At 40.6% G+C, this 27,603-nt stretch overlaps 1 protein-coding gene across 4 annotated transcripts; it reads right to left on the bottom strand.

Moving 5' to 3' along the window:
* Positions 1–3,475: 3,475 nt before the first annotated feature.
* CEP55 (centrosomal protein 55) lies at positions 3,476–26,861 on the bottom strand. 4 transcript variants are annotated; one of them, XM_019813551.3, is made up of 10 exons: positions 26,417–26,861; positions 24,837–24,946; positions 24,112–24,302; positions 21,364–21,639; positions 18,342–18,410; positions 10,620–10,770; positions 8,847–9,160; positions 7,179–7,250; positions 6,343–6,468; positions 3,476–4,625 (listed from the first exon to the last, which is right to left on the bottom strand). In XM_019813551.3, exons 2-10 carry the CDS (start codon positions 24,841–24,843, stop codon positions 4,425–4,427), a joined length of 1,407 nt encoding a protein of 468 aa, XP_019669110.3. In that variant the 5' UTR covers positions 24,844–24,946; positions 26,417–26,861; the 3' UTR covers positions 3,476–4,424. The 4 variants fall into 4 exon arrangements, with proteins under 4 accessions (XP_019669110.3, XP_019669111.3, XP_011285728.3 ...); XM_019813552.3 differs by having other exon boundaries at positions 26,560–26,861; XM_011287426.4 differs by lacking the exon at positions 24,837–24,946.
* Positions 26,862–27,603: the final 742 nt, after the last annotated feature.

Below are 27,603 nucleotides of genomic sequence, written 5' to 3'. Positions count from 1 at the left end.
TGCTGTCTGTAGAATTTGTGAATCAAACAGCAAACCCGCCACTTTTCTAAGCCTTTTTCTTCTCCTTCATTAAAACCTTTGTTTATTATCTCCTTCGATATTTTATCACTCGAAACAGTCTGCTTTCTGTGGCTTTTGTGGCTACATGACTCTGGACAGCAAGTTAGGAGGATATGAAGGAACGCCTTTTACTGCGTCAGAATCTGGATCCATGCTCCTGCCCTTCCTCTACACCCTCACCCTTTGTCATCAGAAAGTGACCAATATAACCCAGGCCGTTTTCTTTAAGTTCTGCTTAATGATTCACTTTCAACATAAGTCCAGGAACAAACACTATTACAACTTGAATATTATTTGTTTTCTTAAACTTAGCTCAGTCATCACCTCCTTTGGAAAGTCTCTCCTCTTTCCACAGTGGGGTGACTTCTAATGGGGCACTGATGTCACTGTGCTGTAATTGATCTGCATTGATATCCGCCCTGCCTTGGCTCTGCTAAAGGTGGGCCCTGCCATACCCTCTCTCCACCTCTAGTGTCTAGCAAGGCATCTTACCCGTTGCACGTGGGCTAAATGTTTGCTGAATCAAGTAAGGAGATCAGTGCCTAGTACATCCCCTGAAATGGGTAAGATTTCTTCAGGAGACTTACCTGTAATACCTGTTAAAACATTGTAGCGGAAGATGTGCTGATCCTGGGGTTAAATCAATATACTGAGTCTGGTAGGTAAGAAGGTGAAGGTTATTATCAGATGCGAACTCATTCTCTAGGGTGCATACCATTCCTTCTTTCTCTGGTTGCTTCGTTTGGGAGATACAACGTTAATTAGATTCTCTCTGAGGTCTCCTGTCTCCTTCTGGACTGCAGCAAGCTCCCCAGGACTCAGTGTTCTTTGATCCTTTCTTCCTGTCTCCAGATTCTATGCAAATCCTTGACCTTTCACCCTTGGTTGGGTGCCACCACTAAATTGGCCACTTGGATGTCTTGCCAGTATTTCCCACTCAACTGTCCAAAGCCAAAATATCATTAGATTCAAAGCAGAGAGCACAACACAGAGATAATAAGGAGAAATAAAGACACCCAGGCCAACAAACCACTGGATTTGCCTTAGGAAGACAGAGCATTAAAGATCTTGGAAAGGGTAATTTTGCTAGAATCACAGTACACAAGCCAAAGTGGTAAGGGCTCTCATGACCACTGCCTTTGAAAGCTGGGCCTCCCTCGCTTTCTTGCCAACCCACTATGGACAAGCTAGTCCCCTCTCTGGGACTCTGTTTCATCAGAAAGTCAAGATTGAACTAGATGAGCAGTTCTCAGCCTTCAGTAAAACACCACAATGCCCTGGACAGCTCGTTAATAATGCATATTCCATGCTCCCCACCCCCAGACATTCTGATTTAGGAAATAGAACTAGGAGAGGCCAAGGATCAACACTTTCAAACGCGCTCCGAGGGTGAGGTGATTTTCCGGACCAAAAATGCTCAAGTAGATGATCTCCTAGTTCCCTTCCAGCCTGGACATTCTCTCAGTTGCCATGTTTGGGAAGCAGAGGGTAGCAAGGAAACGCTGTCAGCCAGCCAGTTCTGTTTGGGAAAGTAGCCACAAAAAGAAAGCCAGATGGCACGTGGAAGGAAACGATCAGGGAGGGCCATATTCCCTGTGTCTCTCTAACAGTGCCTGTTGGAACAGGACTTGGGGAGACAGACCTCAGTCTCAAGACAGCAGACAGGACCAAAAGCCTGCCTTAGCTTCCTGCCTATCTCAGGTTAAGCTAACCACCACTTACTTCTTTTGCCCCTTTGAGATGCTCTAAACAAAGGTTACGGACAGGAAATGTGGCCCACGTAGTGTTGTTTTTAATTTTCCAACATTTAAAAATTGGAAGGTTTCACATTTAAACATTCCAGATCTCTATTGGAAAATCTGAGAGATCAGCTACATTTGACTCACCTGCACCAGACATTGGCTGGAGCGGAGCAGCGGGTACCCCCTTTCTGTAAAGGCACCATTTTCCGGTCTCCACAGTTTCCGGCTGGCCAGCTGCCTCACTCACACGCCCCAGCTCCTGTCAGAGGGGGCTTTTGAGTCGGCTTCCCTGACTCTAAAATTTGCTCTGGGATAAGCAAGAGCAGCAGAAAGCTACGTACTGGGAGAGTAGGACATGGCCTGCCCTCGAGGATTATGGAATGGGCTCTGGGCACGACCTTCTTCGCCTATGCAGAAGAACACTGGTGAGAAAGCAGCAAGCTGGCACCATTGCTGTGCTTATGGCGACGTTGTGTTGAGGCTGTGGACCTCTACCTTACATGGTTTCTTCTCCACAAGCGCACACGGGAGAAATCTCTTTCTACAAATCTCTACAGCACCAGGACCGCTGTAATGGTGTTTCCCTCGGAGATCAGCTCTTGTGTTTAAATCACGCGAATGGCGTGCAGGACTGTTGGTGTGCAGAACTGTTGCCCTGTGCTCAGCACCAGGCTCATGGCTCAGAAGCACTCCATGGCCTGCCTTTCAGGGGCTACCCTTAGGAGTGGCTCCATTTTATTTCTTAGTCTACCTTTACTCTTTTTTTTTTTTTTTTTTCAAATCTTCGTATAAGATTTGCATCTTTCAAGAGTAAGACCTTCAGTCTTCATTAGAATAAGGCAGTTTCTGGGGCACCTGGGGGCCTCAGTTGGTTTGGTTCAGGTTATCCCAGCGTCATGGGATCGAGCCTGGCATCGGGCTCTGCACTGAGTGTGGACCCTGCTTAAGATTCTCTCTCTCTCTCGCTCTCTCTCTCTTTCTGTCTCCCCTGCTTGTGTGTGCATTCTCTCTCTCTAAAATTTAAAAGCAAAAAACGAATAAGGCAGTTTCTGTACCCTCCATATACCTTGATTATAGCACCTCCTACATGTTATATGTATCTGTTAACATGTTGGCCTCCTCTACTAGATGCTGAAGATGGGGCTGCATTTTATTATCACTGTGTCACTAATACCTAGCCTCAGGACTGGCACGTAGATGGTGTTTAATAGGTGTTTGGAGAATGAGATTAAAGACGTTGGAGAACTGGCACAGCAGAGACCCATGGAACAGGTGGAGGGGTTCGACAAGGCAGGACTTCTCAGACCAGAGGGATGGAAGAGACCAGTTGGTATGTTCTGCTCTGCTGTTTTCCTAACTCAAGGAACATTCCATTACTCTGGTTATAACATCACCTGACGTGTACTGAGTTTGGAGAATTCACAAAAGTTTTCTGGCAGGGTAGAGTGAAGTTGGGCTTTGGGGCTGATTTGGGAGTTTGAAACCCACGAGTATGTTTCTCTTTTAAGTGATTGTGGGGATTTTGCTTTATCTCTCTGAGCCTCATGTAGTTTTTGGTTCCCGTGGATCCTTAACTCTCTTATCCCTTTACACTGTAAGTGAATCCGCTGTTCTCTGGCACACCCCTCAGGACAGAAATCTTAGAATACCTGGGTACATATACACAAGACATATTAAAACTTATTAAATAATTTTATTCTTTTCTCCTTTATATTACTAACAGTAGCCCATATTCAGCATTTTAGAAAACCTGAAGAAATAAAAAAAATTGGGGGTTTACACACACACATATAAAAATATATATTCAGATAAGCAAATGTTCATCACATTGCCCAACTTTAAGAGTGCCAAAAATAAATAAATAAAATACCTGCAAATCAAATGAGAGGGCTAGATGGCTTTGTTAAAATTCATTTTAACAACTTTAAGTGAGCAACCTGTGCTAATGAAATTCAAGTTAAAGTTACAGCCCGTTAATATGAAAGAAAACATTGTGTGTGGCTACTGAGGAGTGTTGCTTAAACAGAATCTGCCTTGTGCTTCTATTAGAACACAACTCTGCAAAAAAAGATCAAGAAAAATTCCAACTTTTCTAATAACCGCCTTATTATAGAGAGGAAAAAATGTAAAAAGTATTACCAGCTTTTAACAATGGACATGAAAATTGGAATTGTAGGTTTATGAAGTTTGAATAAAAAAACAAAAAGCCAACAAAGTAAGATCCTGGGTAATTAACTTTGACTTTTAAAAACCTACAAAAAACATAAAATATTTGCTTGCTGGTGCAACAGATTAAGCCCACAAGCAATAACCTGAACTATCTTGTCCTTATCAAGTACTTTAACAGTGCAAAATGTTAGTTGTCTCAGCTCTCAGCTCACCTCATTCCGTCACTAAAGCCTGAAGATGAACCATCTCAGAGAGGTATCACTACCAAGGAAAATGCAAAGCAGCCAAAAAAAAAAAAAAAAAAACACAACGATTCACTCCTATGCCAGAGTCTCAAAGGTAGAGAGGCAGTTTCTTATAGAAGAGGTGAAATAAGTAATTCAAAATGTCCATAAGCTAACAGAAGATACAGTATTGAATCTTTTGCCACAAAAACAAAGAATAATTATATTGCTATTTTGAACAGTATTCAACGTGGACAAGTAGATCTCGATGCTCGGTGGCTGGATACTGTATATTGCACTTGGGACATTCCACCAGGCTTTCATTTAGTGCAGCAGTGGGACTTTTTGGTGAGGCAACTTTTACCCTGTTTTCGGACTCTCCTTGGAAAGTGACTAATGGCTCTGTGAAGGCAAATTCACGAAGCTGCTTCTGAAAAATAAATGTATACGAGGTAGTTATAAATTACCCACGAAATACCAGGATTGGGTATTTACATGGATAGAGTTTATTAAAATGCTTAGAGCCAGGGATGCCTGGGTGGCTCAGTCAGTTAAGCGTCCAACTTCAGCTCAGGTCATGATCTCACCGCTTGGGAGTTCGAGCCCCGTGTCAGGCTCTGTGCTGACAGCTCAAAGCCGAGACTGCTTCAGATTCTGTCTCCCTCTCTCTCTGCCCCTCTCCTGCTCATGCTCTGTCTCTTTCTCTCAAAAATAAATATATGTTAAAAAATTTTTTTAAAAAATGTTTAGAGCCAGATAAAAAGGTAGACCTATATACGAGGCTGACAAAATTTGATAGTTTTGTAAAAAAAGGTCAAGTTCAGCAAGTAAAAAAAAAAGAAACTACATAGAATTAAGAGTAGCAAAGAATGTTAGCAGATCAAATAGGTTACACATAGAAATCATAACAATATTGTATAATATCTTTGTGACTTTCCTTCTTTATGGCTTTTTCCTCCCCTGAGGAAGTCAGAATAGTCAATACAGCTTTAAAATGAATATTTTACAGCATATTCTAAAGATGATGGACAGCAGGAAAACAAAGAAAAGTACAGGAAAATTATGGAATCTTTTTTATAACCTCTGGCTTCCTATACTTTGAAAAATAGTCATTAACAGAAATGAATTATAAACTTCAATTTCAAATATTATATGTGGTCAAAATGAATGACGTACTATTAAATAACAGAGTCAAGATATATTTTGTCTTTTACTCATAAAGAAGCTACAAATGATTCTTTTAACAATTGCTTTTTCCTCTTTCAAAAACTGAGGAATTCTATTCGTTACATTTTACCATCTGCAAATACTCTGCAGTACTAGGCATGAATAAAATATGTGCCAGGGTGCGTGGGTGGCTCAGTCCAACTTCGGCTCAGATCATGATCTCAAGGTTTGTGAGTTCCAGCCCCATAGCAGGTCCCACACTGATAGTGCTGAGCCTGCTTGGGATTCTCTCTCTCCTTCTCTCTCCCTGCCCCTCCCCCACCCATGCACGCACGTGCTCTCTCTCCCTGTCTCTATCTCAAAATGAATTAAAAATAAATAAAATATGTGCTAATGGGACATAACACGCACACACAGTTACCAACAGGTTTGGTTCAAAAGCTTCTTAGTAAGATGAAAATAGTAAGTCAAAAATCACTTCCTCATAGAAACAATCTTATTTAAAAGGTTTATGTTTTAAAAGATTATGTGTTCAAGGTAACCCACAAAATGTGCTTAACTCAACATGCCTGCAACAGTGTATTAACAGAACCATCCATTGTCACTAAAAACGACATTTCTTTCTTCCTAAATAGAAAAACATGGTTTCAGTTCAGGATTTACAACTGCCCTCCCTTACCCCACCTTGCCCCAGGCACAGCCCATTTAGTGAGTCTAGAGTCACATTAGGGAGCGGTGATCTCGGGCACCAGTAATGTCATTGTTACACAGAGGCACACAGGGCCCCTCCTTCTAGTGCTCTGGGCTGATGCTCAAAGGGCAGGTGCTTCCAACGAAGCAGGGTTCTGCCTGTTGATTTGAGAAACAGCCATGCTTGAAGCTGTATCCTCTCAGTCTGGGCACTGGTTTGATATATAAATAGGAAAATGGCAGCAAGAGAAAGAAGAAAATAAGTTTTAGTTTAACCATTCCAGACTCACCAAGGATTCCAACTGTGTTATTTGATTTCTTGCTTTTCGCAGTTCTTTAAGAATTATGTGCAGTTGGTGCTGCATATTTTGACGGTCAAGTTTTTCATTTTCGAAGTCTAAAGTACATGCGTGCATCTGGAACAAATACCCAGGCCGAGACAATTATGGTTAGTATATACTGTCGAGTTCTCTTGACTGGATGCTTGCATTTTTTTTTTTTTAGCACAAGAGGCAAACATTTGCTGTGTCTTCACAGCAAGAATTCATCCGAGTACAGTGAGATGTTGATAAATAGAAAAGCTTCTGGTTGGGGGGTTGGTTTATCCAAGGAGCAAAACCAGGGCTTGAGGTGAGTGAGGAGCAACTTAAGAAGTTGCTGGTTGGGGTGTGTCCTCCCTGAACCCCCTTCTGTTCTGGGGCATGGGGAGAAGGGAAAGAGATAGCTGTTCCCTGGTTTGGAATACACTAAAAATCTCTGGTCTATATCCTGAGAACAAGTGGTATCTCTCTGAGTTCTACTTGAAGTTATAAGATGGCCCTCTTGGGGAGATCCTGCTCACTTGGAGTAGGGACTACAGAAGCCATGCGGGGAACAGTAAGATTTACCGAGGCAAACATTACCCTGTCAAAACAACCGCCATCCCCCCTCAGGATCTGGTTTAGCCTAAAGATAGGAATAAATGGCAAGCACAGATGGCACTTATATTTTTTGCTGTGGTTGTTAAAGTTTATTAAAAACATTTTTCATGACTTTCAAATGGTTCTTCGTAGACTAGTGTAAACATGAGGAACAATCCCATTTTCTAACAAGTTAAGTTGAATTTAGAAGCAGCCCCAGTCGGTACCTGTTGTTCCAACAGAGCTACCCTTGTTTGTTCTTCTTGATGCTTTAACAGAGATGTGTAAAGAAACTGGACCTGTAGGATGGAAACAGAGCCAACACTGTCATATCCACTCTTCTACTGCTTGACTTGGGATGCAGGGGAGGCTCCCAAATCCATCTCTATTCCGGACGACACCTGCTAGTTGGGGTGAGTCCCGGCAGCTGGTTGGTTGATGGCTACAACCCCTGTACAGCCCCTGTACAAGGGGCTGAACAGCACCACCCTGGATGAGGGTTCCCTGAGGCAGAGACCGTGAGTCCATAAACAGCACTGAACTCTGCAGTGCACACACCACTTTCCTGGAGGTTCTGACATCTGCTAATATTTCTGATAGGTTAACAAAGCTGGAGGTGCCCTGCCTCCTTGCCTGCAGAGTTGGAACAAAATTCCCCACCATTTCTTTTTAAAAATTTTTTTTAGTGTTTATTTATTGTTGAGAGAGACAGAGTGCGAGCTGGGGAAGAGGCAGAGAGAGAGGGAGACACAGAATCCGAACCTGGCTCCAGGCTCTGAGCTGTCAGCACACAGCCAGATGTGGGGCTTGAACCCACAAACCGCGAGATCATGACCTGAGCCAAAGTTGGATGCTTAACTGACTGAGCCACTCAGGCGCTCCCTCTCCACCATTTCTGGTTAATCTTTTGTAAAGATCACTGCTCACACCTGCAGGCACAAACCAGGGTGGTAAAGACTAAGAAGGCAAATGTTACAGACTGCTTTGTTCTCCCTCTCAACTTCTGGATGATTAAAAAAAATTACTATTCTAATGGCAGCAATAACGAACATTGACCCCAGCCCTTTATTTTACAAAGCACTTTCACATTCTCTCAGTTGACCTTCACAAAAGCCCTACGAGGCAAAAAAAAAAAAAAAAAAAAAAAAAAAAAAAAAAAAAAAAAGACTGCTGTTATTAACTTGGCATCAATAATCTTCAAGTCAGGGAAGTTAGCTGATTTTCCTAAGGCCATACATCCTGAACTAGAGACCAGGTGTGGACCCCAAATAATGTTTTTTTTCATTATTCCATGCTGCCAGGCAAGATTTAAATTAATGAGTTTCTGTTGAAGTAGTATTCAATCCTAACAATCCTAACTTAGTAACTCCAACGTTACTGGCACAGATATCCTGGCAGGAGGTCATGAGCGCAATGAGAAGGTGGACGGTATCAGGTGAAGGAATTAACTTGAGCACGGTATCATCCAGATCGAGGTGCCTGCCTGGGAACCAGCACCGATTCCCCTCTTTGCTTCACCCCTTTCGGCTCCTCACACATACCTGCCTCCTCTTCCCCGAGGGCCTCTGTACACGAGCTCCTCCACAGGAGGCAATTCCCAGTCACTCTCTTCACAGGCTCCTTCTTCCCAAAAGACCTTCGTGCAAATACCGTCTCTGCAGTAAAGCCTCCCCCGGCCCCCAGTTCTTGTGTCATATTGCCCTGCTTTATTTTCCTGAGTTTACTTGGTTATTTAGGTACTGGTTTATGGTCTGTTTCCATTCTAAATAAGAATCCTAGGGCAGGGCATTTGTTCCTTGTTGGCTCCCTAGTGGTTAACATAGTTCCTGACGCTTGGTAAGTACAACGGCAATTCTGAATTCTGAATCACGGAAAGTCTTACTAGTTAGGCTCACCTGAGATAAGAGCTCCTCAGATCTCTTCTTCTCTTCTTCAAGCTTTTCCCTCGCAATATCATTCTCTTCCTTGAGCCTTTGTATTTTCTCTGTCTTATGCCTATCGTCTTCCAGATGTTGTACATCTGCCTTTCTTTGTGAACACAGCAGTTGATTTAAATCTTGGACTTCTTTCTGGGTTTCTTCATATTTTCTTCGAAATTCACTAAGTTCAAAGCTCAACTGAGTTATGGTCTGTCGTTCGACCTCAAGATCTTTTTTTGCATTTGCCAAGAGATGGTTGTAATATTTTTGCTTTTCTTCTTGAAGATAACCTATGACAAACACATTGGGTCACAACTCACTTTATAAAACATAATAATCCTGAGAAGTTAAAACTAAACACATTTCTGTAAATACGTTCTTACGAAACGAAGAGTCAAGAGATAGGGTAGACATCCGATGGAACGAGAAACAGAAGCTCAGGAACATTATTTGAAGTTAAACTAATAAACAGAAGAACTGAAAACAGTAATATGGCTATTCTATGGGAAGGGAAAATCAGCAATGTCTAAAAAAGATAAATCAACAAATAGAAATATAAGCTCATTATTTATAGGTATACTCACCAAAATCAAAACCAGAAATGTTAAAAGCGGCTGCCCTAATGGCAGGAGGAAACAGCAACTGGGATGGACTATGAAGAGTAGGGCAAGCCCTCTTATACTACTATTAAATTACTTTAACAAGAGCTTACATTACTCTGATAAAACACATATACACATAGAGAACATATTGCCAAAGAAGAAATTGGACTTAGCCCACAACTAAAATCTTACTTTTATGTGTAATAAACTTATAAAGGAATTACAGTTAAGTAGCTTTGTGCCCAATTCCTTTTGTATTTTCTTTTTCAGCATTAGCTTCATTTTAAATATTCAAATGTGAAGCTCCAAGATTAGGAGTCTTGTCTCCCTTTCTTTAGCCTTCTGTTTATATAATTCAAGGCTTCAGTCCCATTAGGGCCATCAGTCTTTTTTTTTTTTTTTTTTTTTTTTTTTTTTAGGATTTTATTTTTAAGTAATCTCTACACCTAATGCGGGGCTTGAACTCACAACTCTGGGATCAAGAGTCGCACACTCCACTGACTGAGCCAGCCAGGCACCCCGTGCTATCCGTCTTTTAACAAGTGCTTTGGAAGGGGGTTTCTCTTCTCTTCTTAGCTCGTCACCTGGAGCTGCTGAACCTATCTTCCCATCTGTAAAATGAGAATAATGTCCCCTCCTGCCCCACCTCTTAGAGTTCTTGTGAAACTCAATGTCAGAGAAGCTGCGAAGAACTTGACAAAAAGATTGAATCATCCTTAGGAGCCTTCATTTCAATTCTGTGGGAGACTCACAAGACTGAAAAATCATCTATAAGAGGTATTCTTTCTCCTGGGATTGATATGAATACATGCAAGGAAGCAGAGTAAAAAGCTAATCAGTAACAAGGCTGACCCTGGGGGAAATAAAGCTGGAGAAGATCTTTGAAGGCAGAGAAGGACCTGCTTGAAGGAGAAAATTTAATGTGCCTTCAGAACTGCCACAGACCCATTACTCTGTGGCTGTGCCCCCTTTTATCAAAAAACAATGAGAAAACAGACTTGGTAACACAATATTTCTTACTTCAAGGTTAGAAGATTTGCTTAATTTACTTTCTAACACTTATTTATAAAAATCTAAATTTGATGAATCTCTCCTTTTGGAAAATGTCAGGCAGGCCTACCCCAAAAGAACATTTTTACACCAGTACCTTCTGATTCAGCCTTTTTCGTCTGCTGTGGGAGTGAATGAGCAGCTGTTTCTGATTTCTGTTCCAACTCGAAGATCTTGGCTAAAAGTCCTTTTACGTAGACCTCCCGCTGCTGATCATACACAAGCCACTGCTGATTTTTCTCCAGAGCCTTGAAATGAAAATGAAAGCAAACCATTAAAACGAAAAACCAAAATCTTAAAATGGAGAAGGGAGCCAAAGTGATGTAGCCTTTCTCAGTGCAGTCTTGTGGTTCACGTAGAAGTCTGGTCCGCCACCGCATGGCTTGCAACCTCGAGATCCATTCGAACATCAGGCTCCTTCAGAGCACCTAACACCATGGCAAAGTCATGTTTCCATGGGGTCAAGTTCATTTCTCTGCTGTCTCCTATACACAGCTTGCTTTGTATCTGTGTCCATGTCATTCTCTGTAAACTAGGATGCCTCTGTGTCAGAGGTGAGGTGCACTGCTCGGGCTCCCTTTGAGAAAGAGGGATTTCCACTCAACACATAACTCTGCTCAGGAGCTCTCCATGGGGACATAGACCCTGTCAGGCTTGCAGCCTGGTGCTCCTGCCCAGTCCTGCCACCTTCCTTCTACTCTCACAGATGTTGCTGCCCAGTAAACTGACCTCCGAACTCCATCTCAGTGGCTGCTTCTTGGAGAATCAACTTAAAGAGCCGCCCCCCTTTTAATCACCAATTTTCATCCTTTACATCTCTTACAACTCAAGCAAAAATCCCAAGCTGGGATCATTCACTTGGTTTGTATAGGGGCTTATGAAGTCAGTTGTTACACAGATCTACATATTTTTAAAAAGTATTTTACCAAACATCTTCAGATGTTTATCTGTGCTTGCTATGTCTTTCAAATAGTAAGTTTCTTGAAGTGGTAGACCATGCTCTTCTCAGACGATTCCTCTGAGGAATCTGCTTTTATGTACAATATGTATACTCAAGAAATTATTTGAATGACAGGGTAATATTAATAAAATAGGCAGTGTCTATTTAAGTTAGCTGCTAACAAGGAAACTGATTCACTTTACCATTACTGCTAACACAAGTTTTTCATTTTGGTTACATCTTTCCCTCAAGAAACTAGATATGCTCTGATAGCCTTACCAGGCTACCTAGCTTAAGTTTGAAAACCTGACCGCACCTGATCTGTGGCAAGACACTAGCAAACACTCCTATAGGAAGCTACATTAGCTTTTGTGGGTAAACAAGCTTTAGTGGGTAATACATGGACAAAGGTATGCAGATTTCTAAGGTGGTTCATTATTATCAATCAGGACAAGTTCATATCCCCTCTGATTCTAGCTCTCACTGTTCTTAACCACTGGATCCTTGGAAATTCAGTGAAAGGCAAAGGAGTCTGCCAGGACAGCCTAGTATCCCCAGCCATCGCACACTACCCCACCCCCTTGACCCCTGCCCTAGTTTTGCCAGGGGAGGTGGCAGTTTTGTTCATGAAAGTGGGGCCCAGATTCAAGTTGAAAGCTAGGAAAAAAGATAACTCATCTGCTGGCACTGGGGGGAAAAGTCTAGAAATTCTTAAATAGCACCGCTATGCAATGAGATAACTCTTCTCTCCTTTCTAATCTAGAAGTTCAGTCCAAGAAGATGGGACTGTCCCTTTCTCGTTCTTTGCTCCTAAGAGGCTGGCTAGGGAAACAAGTCTCAATGACTATTTGTGTAGAGAGGCCGTGCATTATCTAAACCTGATGTCACCTGTGCAAAATGTTACAGATGAAGGGTCCCAGAAGGGGGCACACACAGAGATGTGAACATCCGTTTCTGATAGCCAAGCTCATTTGTACTGAGTCCTCTGGCCCTGGTGCTCATGCTATGACCTGTCTGCCCCTGTCGGAATGCCTACTTGAGCAATTATTCACTGTTGGATCTTGGTAAACCCTGGAGATAAGAGGATTAAGAGAAAAAAGAAAAAAATGTGTCCATTTTTTTGCTCAACAATACAGATCCTCAGTTTGAAAGTGATTTCCCCATTAAAAGAGTATGAAGAGGCACAGGTTATCACCAAAAGCTTCAGGTTAATCAATACCATGATTACTCTGTGTTTTGGGGAAAAACAGCTACTCCTAATAAATTCAGTTCAACATTTCCCTTGGTCCCCCAAAGTGCTAAATTGCTTTAATTATATTAGTAACAGAATTTTTGAAAGCTTCATAACACCATTTGCTAAAACTGAAGCTATGTTCCCTTAGGCTAACATTAAAATGGTCCACAATTTGCCTTTTCCCATCTCTTCAAGTTACAGCCTGGCCATTTCTGGCCTCCACTGCCACCTTGCTGTCTACAGAACTATACACACTCTGTGCCTTGCTTAAACTCTTCCTTCTGCCCAGAATGCCCTAGAACTCCTTCCTATATCACCTGCTCACTTAAATCCCACCTTTTCAGCAAGTTCCAGTGCATCCGGGCTTGTCTTTCAAGACTCCTCACCGTAACTGCCCTCACCAAGTTCCCTCTCCTTTGTAAGCCAACAATGATTTTAATGTCTATTCAATCTATTTGGCATCTTACACTCATGATCTTGATTGCCTCCTGACGATAGTTCTTATCTGAACTAGAACATGAGCCCCCAGAAAGCTGAGCCCAGGCTTGTTTAGAGTCCACAGGTTCTACTCATGTGTTCGGTGTTTCCATAGCAAGCAGCTGCCTGATGAATGTTCATGAATGATGGTGACGACATGGAGTGGAGAAACAATGATTGACATAATCAGCCAAGCATCCAAGCAAGGCTTTTAGACCCAGACTGAAGTTTGAGAGTATTCAGGAAAGGGAGGAAATGGCATGAAAGAACCTAGTAGACGTTCCTTACACACAGTAGAACAATCCATTTAGAATGATTCAAAAAGAATCAAACACCCTCAAGAATCTATTACTCATTAACTAAGGAATGTATGAAAATGTAATCAAACCTCTTTGTAATGGAACTATCACAGCTATTTCTTTGATTTTAACAAGTGCATAATATATACGCCTTGTGTCATAATTCATCCCAGACCTGCTGGAATTTACTATTATCAATGGTTGAAGTGACAGCCGGGATGTAAAATTTCATATCCTCAGGGGTGCCAAATAAAGATGGTACAAACGTAAAGTTCTTGACAAAAATGTTGCATGGTCCAATCACACTGCAGTAAAACATACACACTGGAATACATCTTCAAAAGTGCTCAATTCTTTTTACTCACGCTGCATTTGTTGTAGGTGTGCTGAAAAAGGAGGGGCTCCCCTTCCCTACAAGCTGGCATCTCCCCCGGGGAGCGAGATGGGAAAGGTGGTAAGGAACATACTGGACGTTTTTGGTTGTATATCAAGGCATCTTCTTTCAGATAAGAATTTCTATCTTTAAAGACATAAACGACTGAGTCTCAAGTCTAAAAAGATCTCTCTCTATAAAAACCCTTAAGTCTATAGAGTTCCTCTAAACTTTGCTAGGCTCTTTCCATGAGCATTCTACAAACTCATGAGCATCTAGGCATAGGGCTTAAAGAATTTTCAGTGTCTTGTTTTCTGTAGAAGAAATGGATTACAAAGACAACCATAGCATCTGGAATCAAAGACTTAGTCCAGGGCCCTCCAGTCACTTGACCACACACTTTTCTCTCTGCACCTGTCATGCCATTACAACATTAATTCTCCTCACAGAGCTTAAGAGTTCTGTACTATATACTCAAATTTAGTTGCTGAAAGAGGTATGACTCAAAGAGCAGGCACATATCCAAATACTTAATAAATCATATTAGTTAGATGCTAAAGATAACCTAATTTTATTTCAAATTTTAAATTAGTCCATCTTTAAGAAATATTTCAATATAAATAACCCAAGTTAACATTGGATGGTCATGAAAATTTTCTTCTTTTAAATGAACCCAGGACCACCTAGGTGGCTCAGTTGATTGAGCGGCTGACTCTTGATTTTGGCTCAGATTATGATCCCAGGGTGATAATATTAAGCTCCACATCAGGCTCCGTGCTAAGCATGGAACCTGCCTAAGATTTTCTCTTTCTCTCTCTCTCTCTCTCCCTCCCTCCCTCCCTCCCTCTACCCATCTCTCTTGCTCACACTTGCTCTGATATATATATATTATATATATTAGTATATATATAATATATTAGTATATATTAGTATATATACTAATTAGTATATATATACTAATATATATAATATATGTATATAATAAATGAACCTGTCCATACATTACTTAAGTATGAGAAACAGAACTACAGGTTAAGATTTGAGGTGCAATATTCTAAAAAGCCACGTGGTGGCAATATTACTTTATTAAAGTAGCAAATGTTTCTTTACTCAGGCCTCTTCTCACTGACTCTGCATTTGCTTTCTTCTCTAAATAGTATCAATAATTAATGGATTTGATGGCTATCAATAAATGCTGATATTAGTTTTGCATCTTTAGAGCCATCAGTATATTACTATCTCTTCCAGCTTTGTGTCTTCTACACATTTCTAAGGCATGCATATATAACATTTCCACTCAAGTTATCAATAAAAATATGGGACAGAAGTGGGCAAAAGAGAAGCCCTGTGGAATGCTACTAAAGTTCTTCCTCCTGGCTTCCCAGAGATGCGTTACATAATTCTTGGGCAAAAACTGAAATGCAGGTTGAAATGTTAGCCTATACTGGAGAAATAAAAAATGTGGGTCAATTGACAAAACTGGAATATGGATGGTAGATTACATAGAAGTATAGTGTCCTTGTTAAATTTATTAAAGTTGCTGTCTGTACTGTAATCATGTAAGAGAACATCCTCATTCTGAGGAATATATATTGAAGTATATAGGTTTAAAGGGCTGTAATATATGCAACTCACTCAAATGGTTTAGAAAAAAATATTATATGTGGGGGGGTATTGAAAGAGAGAGGTATAAGGTGGGAAAAATGTTAACAATGTTTGAATTTTGGTAATTAGTATTGGGTGTTCTATGTATCATCTTCATTCTTGTAACTTTTCTGCAAATTTTACTTTTTCCCAAATAAAAAATTAAATAAATAAACATTACCTATGTTCCCTAAATTCTGTTTAAAAATCAGATTTTTAAAATTAAGAGCAAGAAATGCCTATTTCAACTGCCTCTTAGCTATTTGATTTGCAAGTTAATGACATTGTATGTTTACAGAATGAATGCCATGTAATTATTTCAAAATGTCAGCCAGACCTAAATGGCAGCTGAGAAAATGATACAGCTAGGCTTTAAGAAAGGTAAACATGAGTTTTTAGGGCTTCTTTTAGCAAAACAAATACTGATTCTTAAAATAGGTGGGCAAAGCATTCCAGGAAGCTTTGCTCCAGGAAGCTTTGCAGGAGACTGGAGGAACGGTGAGGGATTGGAACTGCTGGGCTCTCAAAGCAGAATAATGCCACAGTGCCTATGCCTCAGAGGAGTGACAGGTCACTTTCTGGGCTCCCTAGTCTCCTCCTGGGCTCAGAGACAATCAGAGCTAAAACATCTCTTGCTCCTCAAACATGTAAGTTAATACAGCAGCAGCTAGGAATCTGTTGGAAATGCAGAATCTCAGGCCCTAACTCTGACCAATGAAATCAGAATCTGCATTTTATAAAAATCGCGTAGTCTCATCTGCACATGACAGTCTGGGAGGCATTGCTCAGTCTATTGAAGGTGAGTTGGGTTAAATTTTACTCTACTTATCTAAAAGCCTTTTTAAGGTAAACAGAGCAGAGAAGTACAATGTGATCTTTAAGTAAGCCAGGAAGATAACACAGAACAAAAAGACTGGGTATACATGCATAACATTTCAAAGTTACTTTAACATAAAGAATTGCCATTATCTAAAAATAACCTTAGCTGATATTTGAAGCAGTTGGTGCTGAGACGCCTAAAAATTACATAGAAGTTTAAGATGATAGCATATTTTTTCAGGTACTAATAAAATTCAAATGTTCTAGATAATGGGGATATAGCAGTGAAAAAAACAGAAATCCTTCCTTCATAAAACATATACCAATGTATAGACAATGGAATATTACTCTGTGATCAAAAAGAATGAAATCTTGCCATTTGCAACCATGTGGATGGAACAGAATGTATTATGCTAATTAAAATGTTAGCGAAAGACAAATATCATATGATTTCACTCTCACGTGGAATTTAAGAAAAAAAAAACAGATGAACATAGGGGAAGGGAAGGAAAAATAAGATAAAAAGAGAGGGAGGCAAATCATAAGAGACTCTTAAATACAGAGAACAAACTGAGGGTTGCTGGAGGGAAGGAGGGTGGGGGGATGTGCTAAATGGGTGACGGGCATTAAGGAGGGCACTTGTTGGGATGAGCACTGGGTGTTGCATGTAAGTGATGAATCACTAAATTCTACTCCTGAAACCATTATTATACTATATGTCAGCTAACTTGAATTTAAGTAAAATGAAAAAAATATATATACCAATGTAAGAGTCATGTAATAAAGTGAGTAAAACATATTATAAGTTTAACAGTTATATGCGATGAGGGGAGAAGTTACAAAAAAAGAAAAGGGAATAGGAATTTTCTGGGAGCTATAATTTTAGAAAAATGGCTAGGTAAACCTCTGGCCCCACTCCCCACCCCTCCCCCTTCCGGAAAGTGACAATTGAGTATTATCTGATGAGGTGAGGAAGTGGGTCATGAAGATATCTGAGGGCAGTGTGCCAGGCAGAGAGAAGAGAAAGACAAAAGGCAGTGTAATGCAGGAGTAGCTAGAAAGCCAGCATGGCTGGAGTGGAAAAAGGGGAAAACTAGAGGTGGGTAGGTAAATTATTCATAGATATGCGCATCTGGTAGGTACTGATATACACAGAATGATAAAGGTCAGGGTAACATACAACACAAATAACTTATTTTGATAGATCTTTAAAAATTGTGTTTCTTCTTTATCTTAGTTACCTTTAGGTAAATTACTTTGATAAGGCTACTATAGTACTCTGCTATAAAGACACTCAACAGATTTTAAATTCTTTTGAAGATCAAATAGACTGCAAGGTACACCTGCCAGATGAAATAAAACAGGAATCTTAAGAGCAACTTAGAGCAGGGCAGACATGCCAGTAATATTTCTGGAATCAAAATACCTACCTACTGGCCTAATAATTAACTCAAGAATTTTATACTTTGTATATCTGATATTAAAACTCAAAAAAATACAGTCCTGAATTTAGTCAATCCCTAATGAAACACTTCTTGTATTTAAGACATAAGTTTGAAATAATATAGCTTTACCATATATGTAGAATAACCTCATATCAAGTTCTACAGAAGATGTACTGAGTATACTAAGAATGTGTTTCCTTTTCAAACTATGAAAGCAAATCCTGGTTCCAAGGGAAGAATTTTAAATGAATAGGTACATCTTGCATGGATAAACAAAAAGAGAAAAAATTGTAAATTAAATTATACCATAATAATAAAATAATTGGGCAAATCAGATTGGGTGTTTGGGTGATTTCTAGGGCTTTCTAGCCTATTCGTGAGACCATGATTAGAGGAACTGGCCCTCTTGAATGTCTAGAAACAGATTTAAAGATAGTAACCTAGGGAGATGATCTCAAACCATTCAGTTCTCCGTCTTAACAGATTGTTTTTAAGCCACAGAATCAATTCTGTCAATTTCCATGAAACTTAAGAATGAATGAATCAGACCTCTTTTCCCATAACTTAATAAAAGGAAACTGAACTTACATCTTTCAGCTGTATTTCCATTTCATGAATATTACTCATTGATGAGTTGAAGCAGCTTGTGGCCACAGTCTGAAATAAACCAGTATTAGTTAATATCACAAATTTAACAACAGAAGTTTCCTCATTATATTTAGTTCTATAATAACACAGTATACTTCACAAGGGCATCCCAAAAATCCAGATCTAGTATATGCTGATGAGCCATCATGCCAGGTCATGAGTACCAGAAGAGAATGAAGATCTGGAAGCTTCCTCAGCACACTGGAAGCCCCGAGATTTCATAACTAATTTGACTTCTTAGGGCCTCTGGATCACTAGAATACCTCAGTGCATATGAATTGCCCAGTGCTTTTCACCAAAATGAGATAAAACACACAGAAGTGGGCTCTTAGATCAAATCTGGAAAATACTAAATTTTCAAAAGATAAAAGTTGTTTTCTAGAATTATATTTATATTAAAAATATTAATTAGTATTAGTTAAACAGATTTTACAGAACTCAAAACATAATTTCTCTCCTCTTTTTTTTTCATTTTCTTATAGAGGAAAAAAAAGAGAAGAAATAGATGGTTAGGTACCCATGCTAACCAACAAAACTCATAAAAAGCTATATTTCACTCTTTTTAACAGCTTAAGGAAACAGATCTGTGTGAACACTGGCAACAAATCACCAAATATTTTTCTCCAAAGGTACTCTAGATACTCACCCTAGTATGTGGTCCTTCCTCTCTCTCAATTTAGTCCTCTTGGTAAAAACTAGGACAGAGATAGCTCACCAAATCCCTTTCCATTTTTCCCTGGGCATACCTGGACTTCACATTCAGCCTTCGCTGTGCTTAGTGAGGCCATAAGACTTAATTCTGTCCAATGGAACGTGGACAGAAGTGAAATATGCCAATGCCAGGCCTGGCCCCCAAGCCCTCGCCTGATGCTCCACACAGTCTTTCTAGCTTACATAGCTGTACATAGAGGATCTGGTGGAAGGACGGGGAAGCCACTAGAAGGAAGGAACCTGGATCTGAGTGACCCTGTGGAGTAAGGCCTCCTCCACTCTAACCTGCACTAAATTGTGACATGAGGGAAAAAAACGAACGTTTATTGTGTCAGACCGTGAGATTTGGAGGTTGTTTGTTACGGCAATAAAACAGTCTGACTAATACAGAAATTAATAGTGGACAGCCTACACAATTACTATAAGAATACATTTTTTAAAAGTTATCGTTTATACCAGGGTCTGTCTTTCCATATTTGAGAGCAGAGAAACTAATTCTTGAGCTTTAAGGAAAAGTATTAGGCAACCACTTTGGATCTGATAATAATTTTCATGAGTTTTAGCTGGATGGAAATTCTCTAGAAAAACTTAACCTCTTTGAATTCACCTGTAAAAATACTCAACTGCCATTCTATGAGAGGGCACATAAAGGTGCATAATTACACAAAAATGTATATGTCTGATCACTCTGACTACTCTAAATGGGAGAAAAAGTGCAAAGACCCCAAATAACATTGAGGTATTATATCTGAAAGCAACAGATTTTCTTCTATAGGTGGTATTAATAGTTGTAACATTAGTATTATCCAAGTGTCCAAATTTATTAAAGAATCAAAGATCTGATCAACAAGAAACTATTTACAGAGCACTTTCTATATACCAGGCACTGTGCTAGGGGATTTAGATATATTATCACACTTACTTTATTTTCTTTTTTTTTTTATTTTTTTTCTTTTTTTCTTTTTTTTTTTTTTTTTTTTTTAAATTTTTTTTCAACGTTTATTTATTTTTGGGACAGAGAGAGACAGAGCATGAACAGGCGAGGGGCAGAGAGAGAGGGAGACACAGAAACGGAAACAGGCTCCAGGCTCCGAGCCATCAGCCCAGAGCCCGACGCGGGGCTGGAACTCACGGACCGCGAGATCGTGACCTGGCTGAAGTCGGACGCCCAACCGACCGCGCCACCCAGGCGCCCCTTTTTTTATTTTTTTTTAATGTTTATTTATTTTTGAGACAGAGAGAGACAGAGCATGAACGGGGGAGGGTCAGAGAGAGGGAGACACAGAATCTGAAACAGGCTCCAACTGAGCCACCCAGGCGCCCTTATATTATCACATTTAATCTCCAGTATTCTTTCGCCATTTTAGGACCTCTTTATCTCCTTCACCTATTTTAAATTTTTTTTTTCCAACGTTTTTATTTATTTTTGGGACAGAGAGAGACAGAGCATGAACGGGGGAGGGACAGAGAGAGAGGGAGACACAGAATCGGAAACAGGCTCCAGGCTCCGAGCCATCAGCCCAGAGCCTGACGCAGGGCTCGAACTCACGGACCGCGAGATCGTGACCTGGCTGAAGTCGGACGCTTAACCGACTGCGCCACCCAGGCGCCCCACCTTCACCTATTTTAATCTCCAGTATTCTTATCTTGATTTTACCACTGTGGAAACTGAGGTTAAGGAGAAGGGTCTGGTAAATTCTCTCTAGCACTGCCTCTAAGACTAGAAAGGTTACAGTCACACAACTAGCAAGTGGCAGAACCAAAATCTGAACTCAGACCTACTAACAAAGTCTTGCTCTTTCTGCTACACTAGAAACTTTAAAACAAAAGAGGGGAGCAAAAGCACTTGTAGTTTCAAAAAACATGCTTGATATTATCATTGTATACCTCAAATTTGAAAACAATAACCAAAGGGAGCCTATTGTCTTCATGATACAAACTACAGAAAAAAAAAAAAACAGCCCCCAAAAATCTTCTTGGATGTTGTAAATACACAGTGGATTCTGTATTCCGAATATTCCCTTGTGCAAAACAATGGTCTGGGGAATGGAGGGAGCCATGTTAACTATTTTTGCTTATGGAGAGGGTATCAGGCTATAAACAAAAAATAACCTGTTGGAAAATAACCTGTTGGTATACTATACTGTTTCAACATTTGACAAGTGTGTTTTAACAAACTCATTCTTCACAAGAACTACAAATTGTATCAGAAAGGAAAAAAAAAATCTGGATTTAAAGAAATGGCAAGTACCTGTGATAAATGAAGTGTACTGGCTTTGCTCTCAAGTTCAGCAAGCCTTGCAGTTGTAGCAGACAACTGCTTTTTCAATACATCTGTCTCTTCAGACAAGGATTTCAACAGCTGTTCCCTCCTTTCGCCTTCCTTTGTTTTCTCTTCCAGCTGTTCAAGCAATGCGGTACTACTGTATTTGGCTTTCAGCTGCTCTCTGAGGCGCTGTATTTCTTTGTCTTTCTCTGTGAGATGATAAGCATTCTTCTGCCTCTCAGCTTCCAGGACTCGAATTTTCTAGATATAAACTAAGAAGAATCTTAGAACAAAGCCAGGTCAAACATGGAAATAAACAACATCCAACAAGCATTTACAGAGGGTTTATCACACATCAAGTCAGCATCACACTAGACACCAGGGCCAAAAAGAAAATGAAGCCAAGGTCTTGTGCTCAGAGAGCTCCAGAGAGGGAAACCAATACATTAATGCAATATGGTCGGTGCTGTAGTTAAGACACATATAAAATGAATGGGAGAAACCAACTCTGTCAAGGGTGGTAAGAGAAAGCTAACGAAAAGCTGGCTCCCACATGAGTATGTGATAATCACCCCTCCATCATACCAGTTCCAATCATCTTAAAGGCTAAAAGTGAGTCCTAAAAGAGATACATGCTCATTATTGAACTCAAAGCAACAGAACCTAAAAATTACAGAAAATTACAGCTGGATAAAAATGCATTCATTAATTTGTTTTTGTTAATAAATGATTTGGTAACAAATCTAAAAGCTGATCTTCAAAAGACTGTTCACATTTCCAAGGATTTAAAAGATAAAGAAGGCACACTTGTTAAGCGGCTGCTGACAGAGGCGGGAAAGCATCTATGGAGAGTCCATAAAAATGCTAACATTATATGCTAACAAGGTAAAAACAACATAAAACTTCAAACTTGCATGAGGATGAAGGGGAGAAGCAGTTGTTCAAATATAATGGGGAAACTGAGTTAGGTGACCTTGAGAAAATGAGGGGATTTAAGTCGCCTCAAGCTTAAGATAAAGCAGTAGTATGATACAGTTACCAAAACAAAGCCCACATAATTTTAGGCTTTTGTAGAAAACAACATCCAAATTAGTAGAAATAATACTGCCATTTCAACCCGTGTTTGCCACTGTGCACGATATTGGGTGCATAATTCAGAAGGAATATGAACACGTCACAAAATGTTCAGGAAAGTAACCAGGACGATAAGAAGCTAGAAAAGCTGAAGAAATGGGATTGGTCTACAGAAATGTAAGATGAGGGCTGCCTGGGTGGCTCCCTCAGTTAAGTGTCTGACTCTTGACCTCTGCTCAGGTCATGCTCTCACGGTTTGTGAGTTCGAGCCCTACATCAGGCTCTGTGCTGACAGCTCAGAGCCTGCTTGGGATTTTCTCTCTCCCTCCGTCTCTCTCTCTCTCTGTCCCTCCCCCATGTGCACACACGCTCACTCTCTCGCTTGCTCTCTCAAAATAAATAAATAAACTTAAAAATATATATTAAAGAAAAGTAAGAGAAAGCAAGATTTCCTCAAATATCTGAAAAGTTGTCAAATGGATAAAAAAATAGACTTGTTCCATGCAGCTGTAATAGGTACAATTAGAACAAATTGGTAGAAGTTACAGGAAATGTAATTTCATTTCATTACAAAGGAACAAAGTTTTGACAACCAGTGCTTGTTTAAAGTGGAAAGAACTGGAAAGAGATCTCTCAGAGAAGCTATTAGATTCCATCACCAGATTGCAAAATAATCTTTGTGTTTAAGAATTGGAGATAGGGACGCCTGGGTGGCTCAGTCAGTTAAGCATCAGACTCTTGATTTCGGCTCAGGTCATGATCTCACGGTTTGTGAGTTCAAAGCCCACTATTAGCACAAGCCTGCTTGGGATTCTCTCTCCCTCTCTCTCTCTCTCTCTCCCTCTCTCTTTGCCTCTCCCCTGCTCACACTCTGTGTCTCTCTCAAAATAAATAAATAAACTTAAAAAAAAATCGGCGATAGATCATTTCTCAATGCTTCAATAAGTATTTACCTCAATATGTGTTGTTAAAGAAATAAATTATTTGGTTTTAGGTGTGCCTATAAAATAAAATTTAAAGAAATCCAATGATACGATTTAATATAGGTCATTTATTTTCTAACTATGAACAAGGAAATAGCTTTTGCAAAATAAAACTGCTTTATTGACTAGGCTATAACAAACTGTAAATTAGAGAATCTGAAATATAGTTTAACAGAATGCAAAATGCCAATATATGTAATGATTTTATCTCAAATATCTGAAAACAAGGATTATTTGGAAAGCAACCAATATATACGATAAAATGAGTTTTTAAGCATTCACATTAAAATTTGAACTCCATTAAACACTTTGAAATTACTAGTTTTGATTTTTTACATTTAGTGAATGAACAGAATAACCAAATTACATAATTACTGGGAAAATACTTTCTCATCTCCTACAGGAAGGCTTATTATACTTTAAAAAGGTTTATGCGGCACCTGGGTGGCTCATCGGTTAAACGTCTGACTTTGGCTCAGGTCATGATCTCGAGGCTTGTGAGTTCGAGCCCGGTGTTGGGCTCTGTGCTGACAACTCAGAGCCTGGAGCCTGCTTTGATTCTGTGTCTCCTCCTCTCTGCCCCTCCCCTGCTTGTGCTCTGTCTCTGTCTCTCAATCATAAATAAGCGTTTAAAAAATTAAAAAAAAAAAAAAAAAAGGTTTATAAGGCCACTCACCTCCAAAAGTCTGTGTTTGTCTTTATCAGTCAGCTTTCCTTTTCCACTTGTGATTTCATCCACTGATGTTTTTAAGGCTGCAATTTCTCCCCTAAATTTTTCTAATGCAGTTTCTGATTTGGAGTTACTAGGCTTCGATCCCCATTTACCTTTAATTAAACTTTTGGGACTTCTGGAAGACATCTCTGAAACTGTAAAAATAAAAATACAATTATACTTTATTAGTCTAAGTTTGAAAGGCTTGGAAAGGTAATAACCTATTTGCTAAATAGAAGAACATTTCTATCTCAATAGAAGAGATACAGCCAAACCAAGGGACTGGGAAAGGCTTCTGGCTTGCTGGTAACAATACCGATTCTTTAATCTGGGTGGTGGATACATGGGGAGAATTCACCTTTTAAAAATATGTCAACTTACCTTGATGCTCACTGAGTAATGTACAGAATTGTTGAAACACTACATTATACACCTGAAACTAAATAGCACTATATGTTAACCATACTGGTATTCAAATAAAAACGTTAAAAAACATGGACACATGTTTGGTGCAGGATTCTGTATGTGTCATACTTCAATGAAAAAGTTTCATCTAAAAGAAGAAGGATCAATGATTAAACCATCAAATGAAGTCTGAATGAAACAGATCACAAAGACATTTTACCCAGGAATAAAAAGCTAGTGATAAGTATATAATTCTGAGCACACAGGCATTGAAATATCATTACCTGACATAATGATATGTCCTGTTTTAGAAGATAGGCCTAGTTCAGATCTACGTAGTCAGTTGAGAGAGTACAGTGGGGCAGAAGTGAGGAGAATCTAAGATCAGACATTTCTAGGAAAAAGAGGCACAATATTCAAGAATTAAGAACAGTGGCCAAATTGAGTAAGAAACTTAGAATCTGCTAACAGTATCTGGTAACAGTGTAGAAGAAATGTATAATATTAACTCTAGGAGCAAAATAGTGAAAGATACTGCGCATATAATAAAAGTAGCTTTAATTAGGGAGATTAAAAAGCATTTTTCTACATTATGGATCCCAAGATAAAAATAGTGGTGGTGACTCAGGTAAATTAGAGGGATGTGTGACCATTCATGCATTTAAAAAATACTGGAAAACCTAATTTACCAGGCAACATCATAGGTGCTGGGTATAAATGGGCAAAAAAAAAAAAAAAAGAAAAAAAGAAAGAAAGAAAGAAAAGACAAAGAAACAAGAGAAAAAGAGACATGTTCCCTTACATAATGGAACTTTCAATCTAGTAAAGGAGGCAAGGACACAATATAGATTCTCAAGTTGTAAAGTCGATGTTCTATAGGAATAAATGATTCTGGTAAAAAAACAGGGCAGACCTACTCGGTTAAGGTGACGGGGGAAGGCCTGCCTGTGGAAGTGACTTTTACGGTCATCCTGTATGAAATCAGTCTGAAAACACCAGAGCTGTGAAAACTGAGTGGAACAGACCATCTAGCGAAAGGTTAGTCCTGGATTTTCGCCCACTCTAAGGTGAAAGGCTGAGGTAACTAGTAAACCGATTAAGACCAATGCAAGGTTATGGCATCTTGAGAACCTGCCGCCACAGGAAGTTCTTTCCTACATGCTTCTGTTGGTAACACATGGTTGACTTGCTATAATGGGTTGATATGACAGAAAACTACTTTTCACCCAAGTCACTGAAACACAGAATGGTGGAACTACATGGATCAGTAGAACGGGAAGGAACCTATGGACGTTCACTTCCTGACCTCTGGACAGAACTTTGGTCACAAATGACTATTGTTTCTAGCTTCTGGACTAGATAGGCCCTGCTGGGATCTCCCAGCTCCCCACCATTTAGTCCTCCCAACCTCCTTTCCCTGTTTTTTTTTTTTTCTACTCCCATCAGGCCAATACTCTCAGAGTTCACACTGTTCAAACTTTATCTGGCCCTGCTGCATCTTCTCCAGGACGCCTTCCCTCTTTATAAGCTACATTGGTCACAGGATACAATCTGGTACTCGATTGTTTACTCCCACCCTACACCCACTTCTTAAATTTGTTCAGCAGTTGTTTCAGGGGCTGAACCTTGAATTATTTTTGTCACTCACAGAATCTAACAGCCGCTGTTCAATAAATATTTATTGACTGGCTGAAGTGATCTAAGGCATCCTGGACAGGAGATGGCCAAAGAAATCTTGCAACCCAACAACCTGCTCGGGCTCCAAGTGGAGGCGAATCTTACAAAAACCCTCACATAAGATCTACGTGGGGAAATACAGAAATAAAGAAAAACTGCAAAACGAGGCACTTTTTTTTTTCCTCACCTCTAAAGTGAAGATGTCTGTAGAACAGACATGAACGTGCTTGCTAGTCGGCAAAATGCTGTACTCACGAAAAGACCTCGGCCAAGTCACTTGGCCTCTCCGCACCAAAAAAAAAAAAAGGCAAAGAGGGTGATGATACCCACCGCAAAGATGAAAGGAAGGATCGACCCGCTGACGGTCGAGGCTCCCAACCCGGGGCAGGCACGAAGTGAGCGCCAGGGAAAGGGGACATATATCAGGGCGAGCAGAGATGGAGTCCAAACGGACGCGATCTGCCCGCTGACCGCGCCTCCCTCGCGGTCCAGCCTGGCCCCGAGGCTGTGGACCCTGGCCGCCCTCGCCACCCTCGGCTGTCGTCTCCTCGCCGCCAGCCAGCACCTGAGGCGAAGCGCGGCGCTCGAGTCCGCCCAGTCACACCCTGCGGCGCGGGCGCCGCTTCCGGGAGTTTGAATCCCGCGGCTGCGGGGCGGGGCACGTCACTGCCGGCGGGGGCGCGGCCGGCTGGAAGGGGGGAGCGGCATACGCGGCGAGCCCGCGCCTCCCCGATTGGCTGCGGCCTCCGAGAGGCGGGGCCTAGACCGGACGAAGGGGGTCTGACGGGGCGGGGTCAGGGGGAGGGACGGAAGACTGGAACTCCGGCCCAAGGCCCCGCAGTCCTATTTTGGGTTTTTTTTTCTGGGTTTTTTTGAGGTCTCAAACCTCAGACTCGGTGTTTCTTTGTAAGCAGCGGATTTATGTTTATCTGCTTTGGGGATGAAGTACATTACTATGTTCAGTGAGTTAAACCCAATAACTGAACGGGGACTAACTCGTCCTGTGTCCTTGAGTGTCACTTGCCCTTCTAGGTACCAGTTTTGCCCTTTGTGGAATGGGAGAACTGCCTTCCCCGAGGGCACAGCCTGTCTTCCCATTGGGCTGAAGCTTTCTCCTGCCAAAAGTCAGGGGTGGAGCATTGGAGAGTGTAGCCGGTGGGAGAACTGATAGGCACGCCCAGACTGAACTCCTAGATTATGAGTCTTGCAGGAGACCAGGCAGCCCTTTGCTCCAGATTGCTGCCCTCCGGCTTGATGTCTGTAGGTCAAATCTGAGTCATTCTTAGCCGCCTACAGGGCTCTATTGCTGCAAAGGGGCACAAAGAGTGTTTGGCAGAGCCTAACATTTCTCTCTTAGACCAAGCATAAACTCAC

This window comes from Felis catus, chromosome D2 (assembly GCF_018350175.1).
Source record: "Felis catus isolate Fca126 chromosome D2, F.catus_Fca126_mat1.0, whole genome shotgun sequence".
NCBI lineage: Eukaryota > Metazoa > Chordata > Mammalia > Carnivora > Felidae > Felis > Felis catus.
This window is presented reverse-complemented; position numbering and strand designations above follow the sequence as displayed.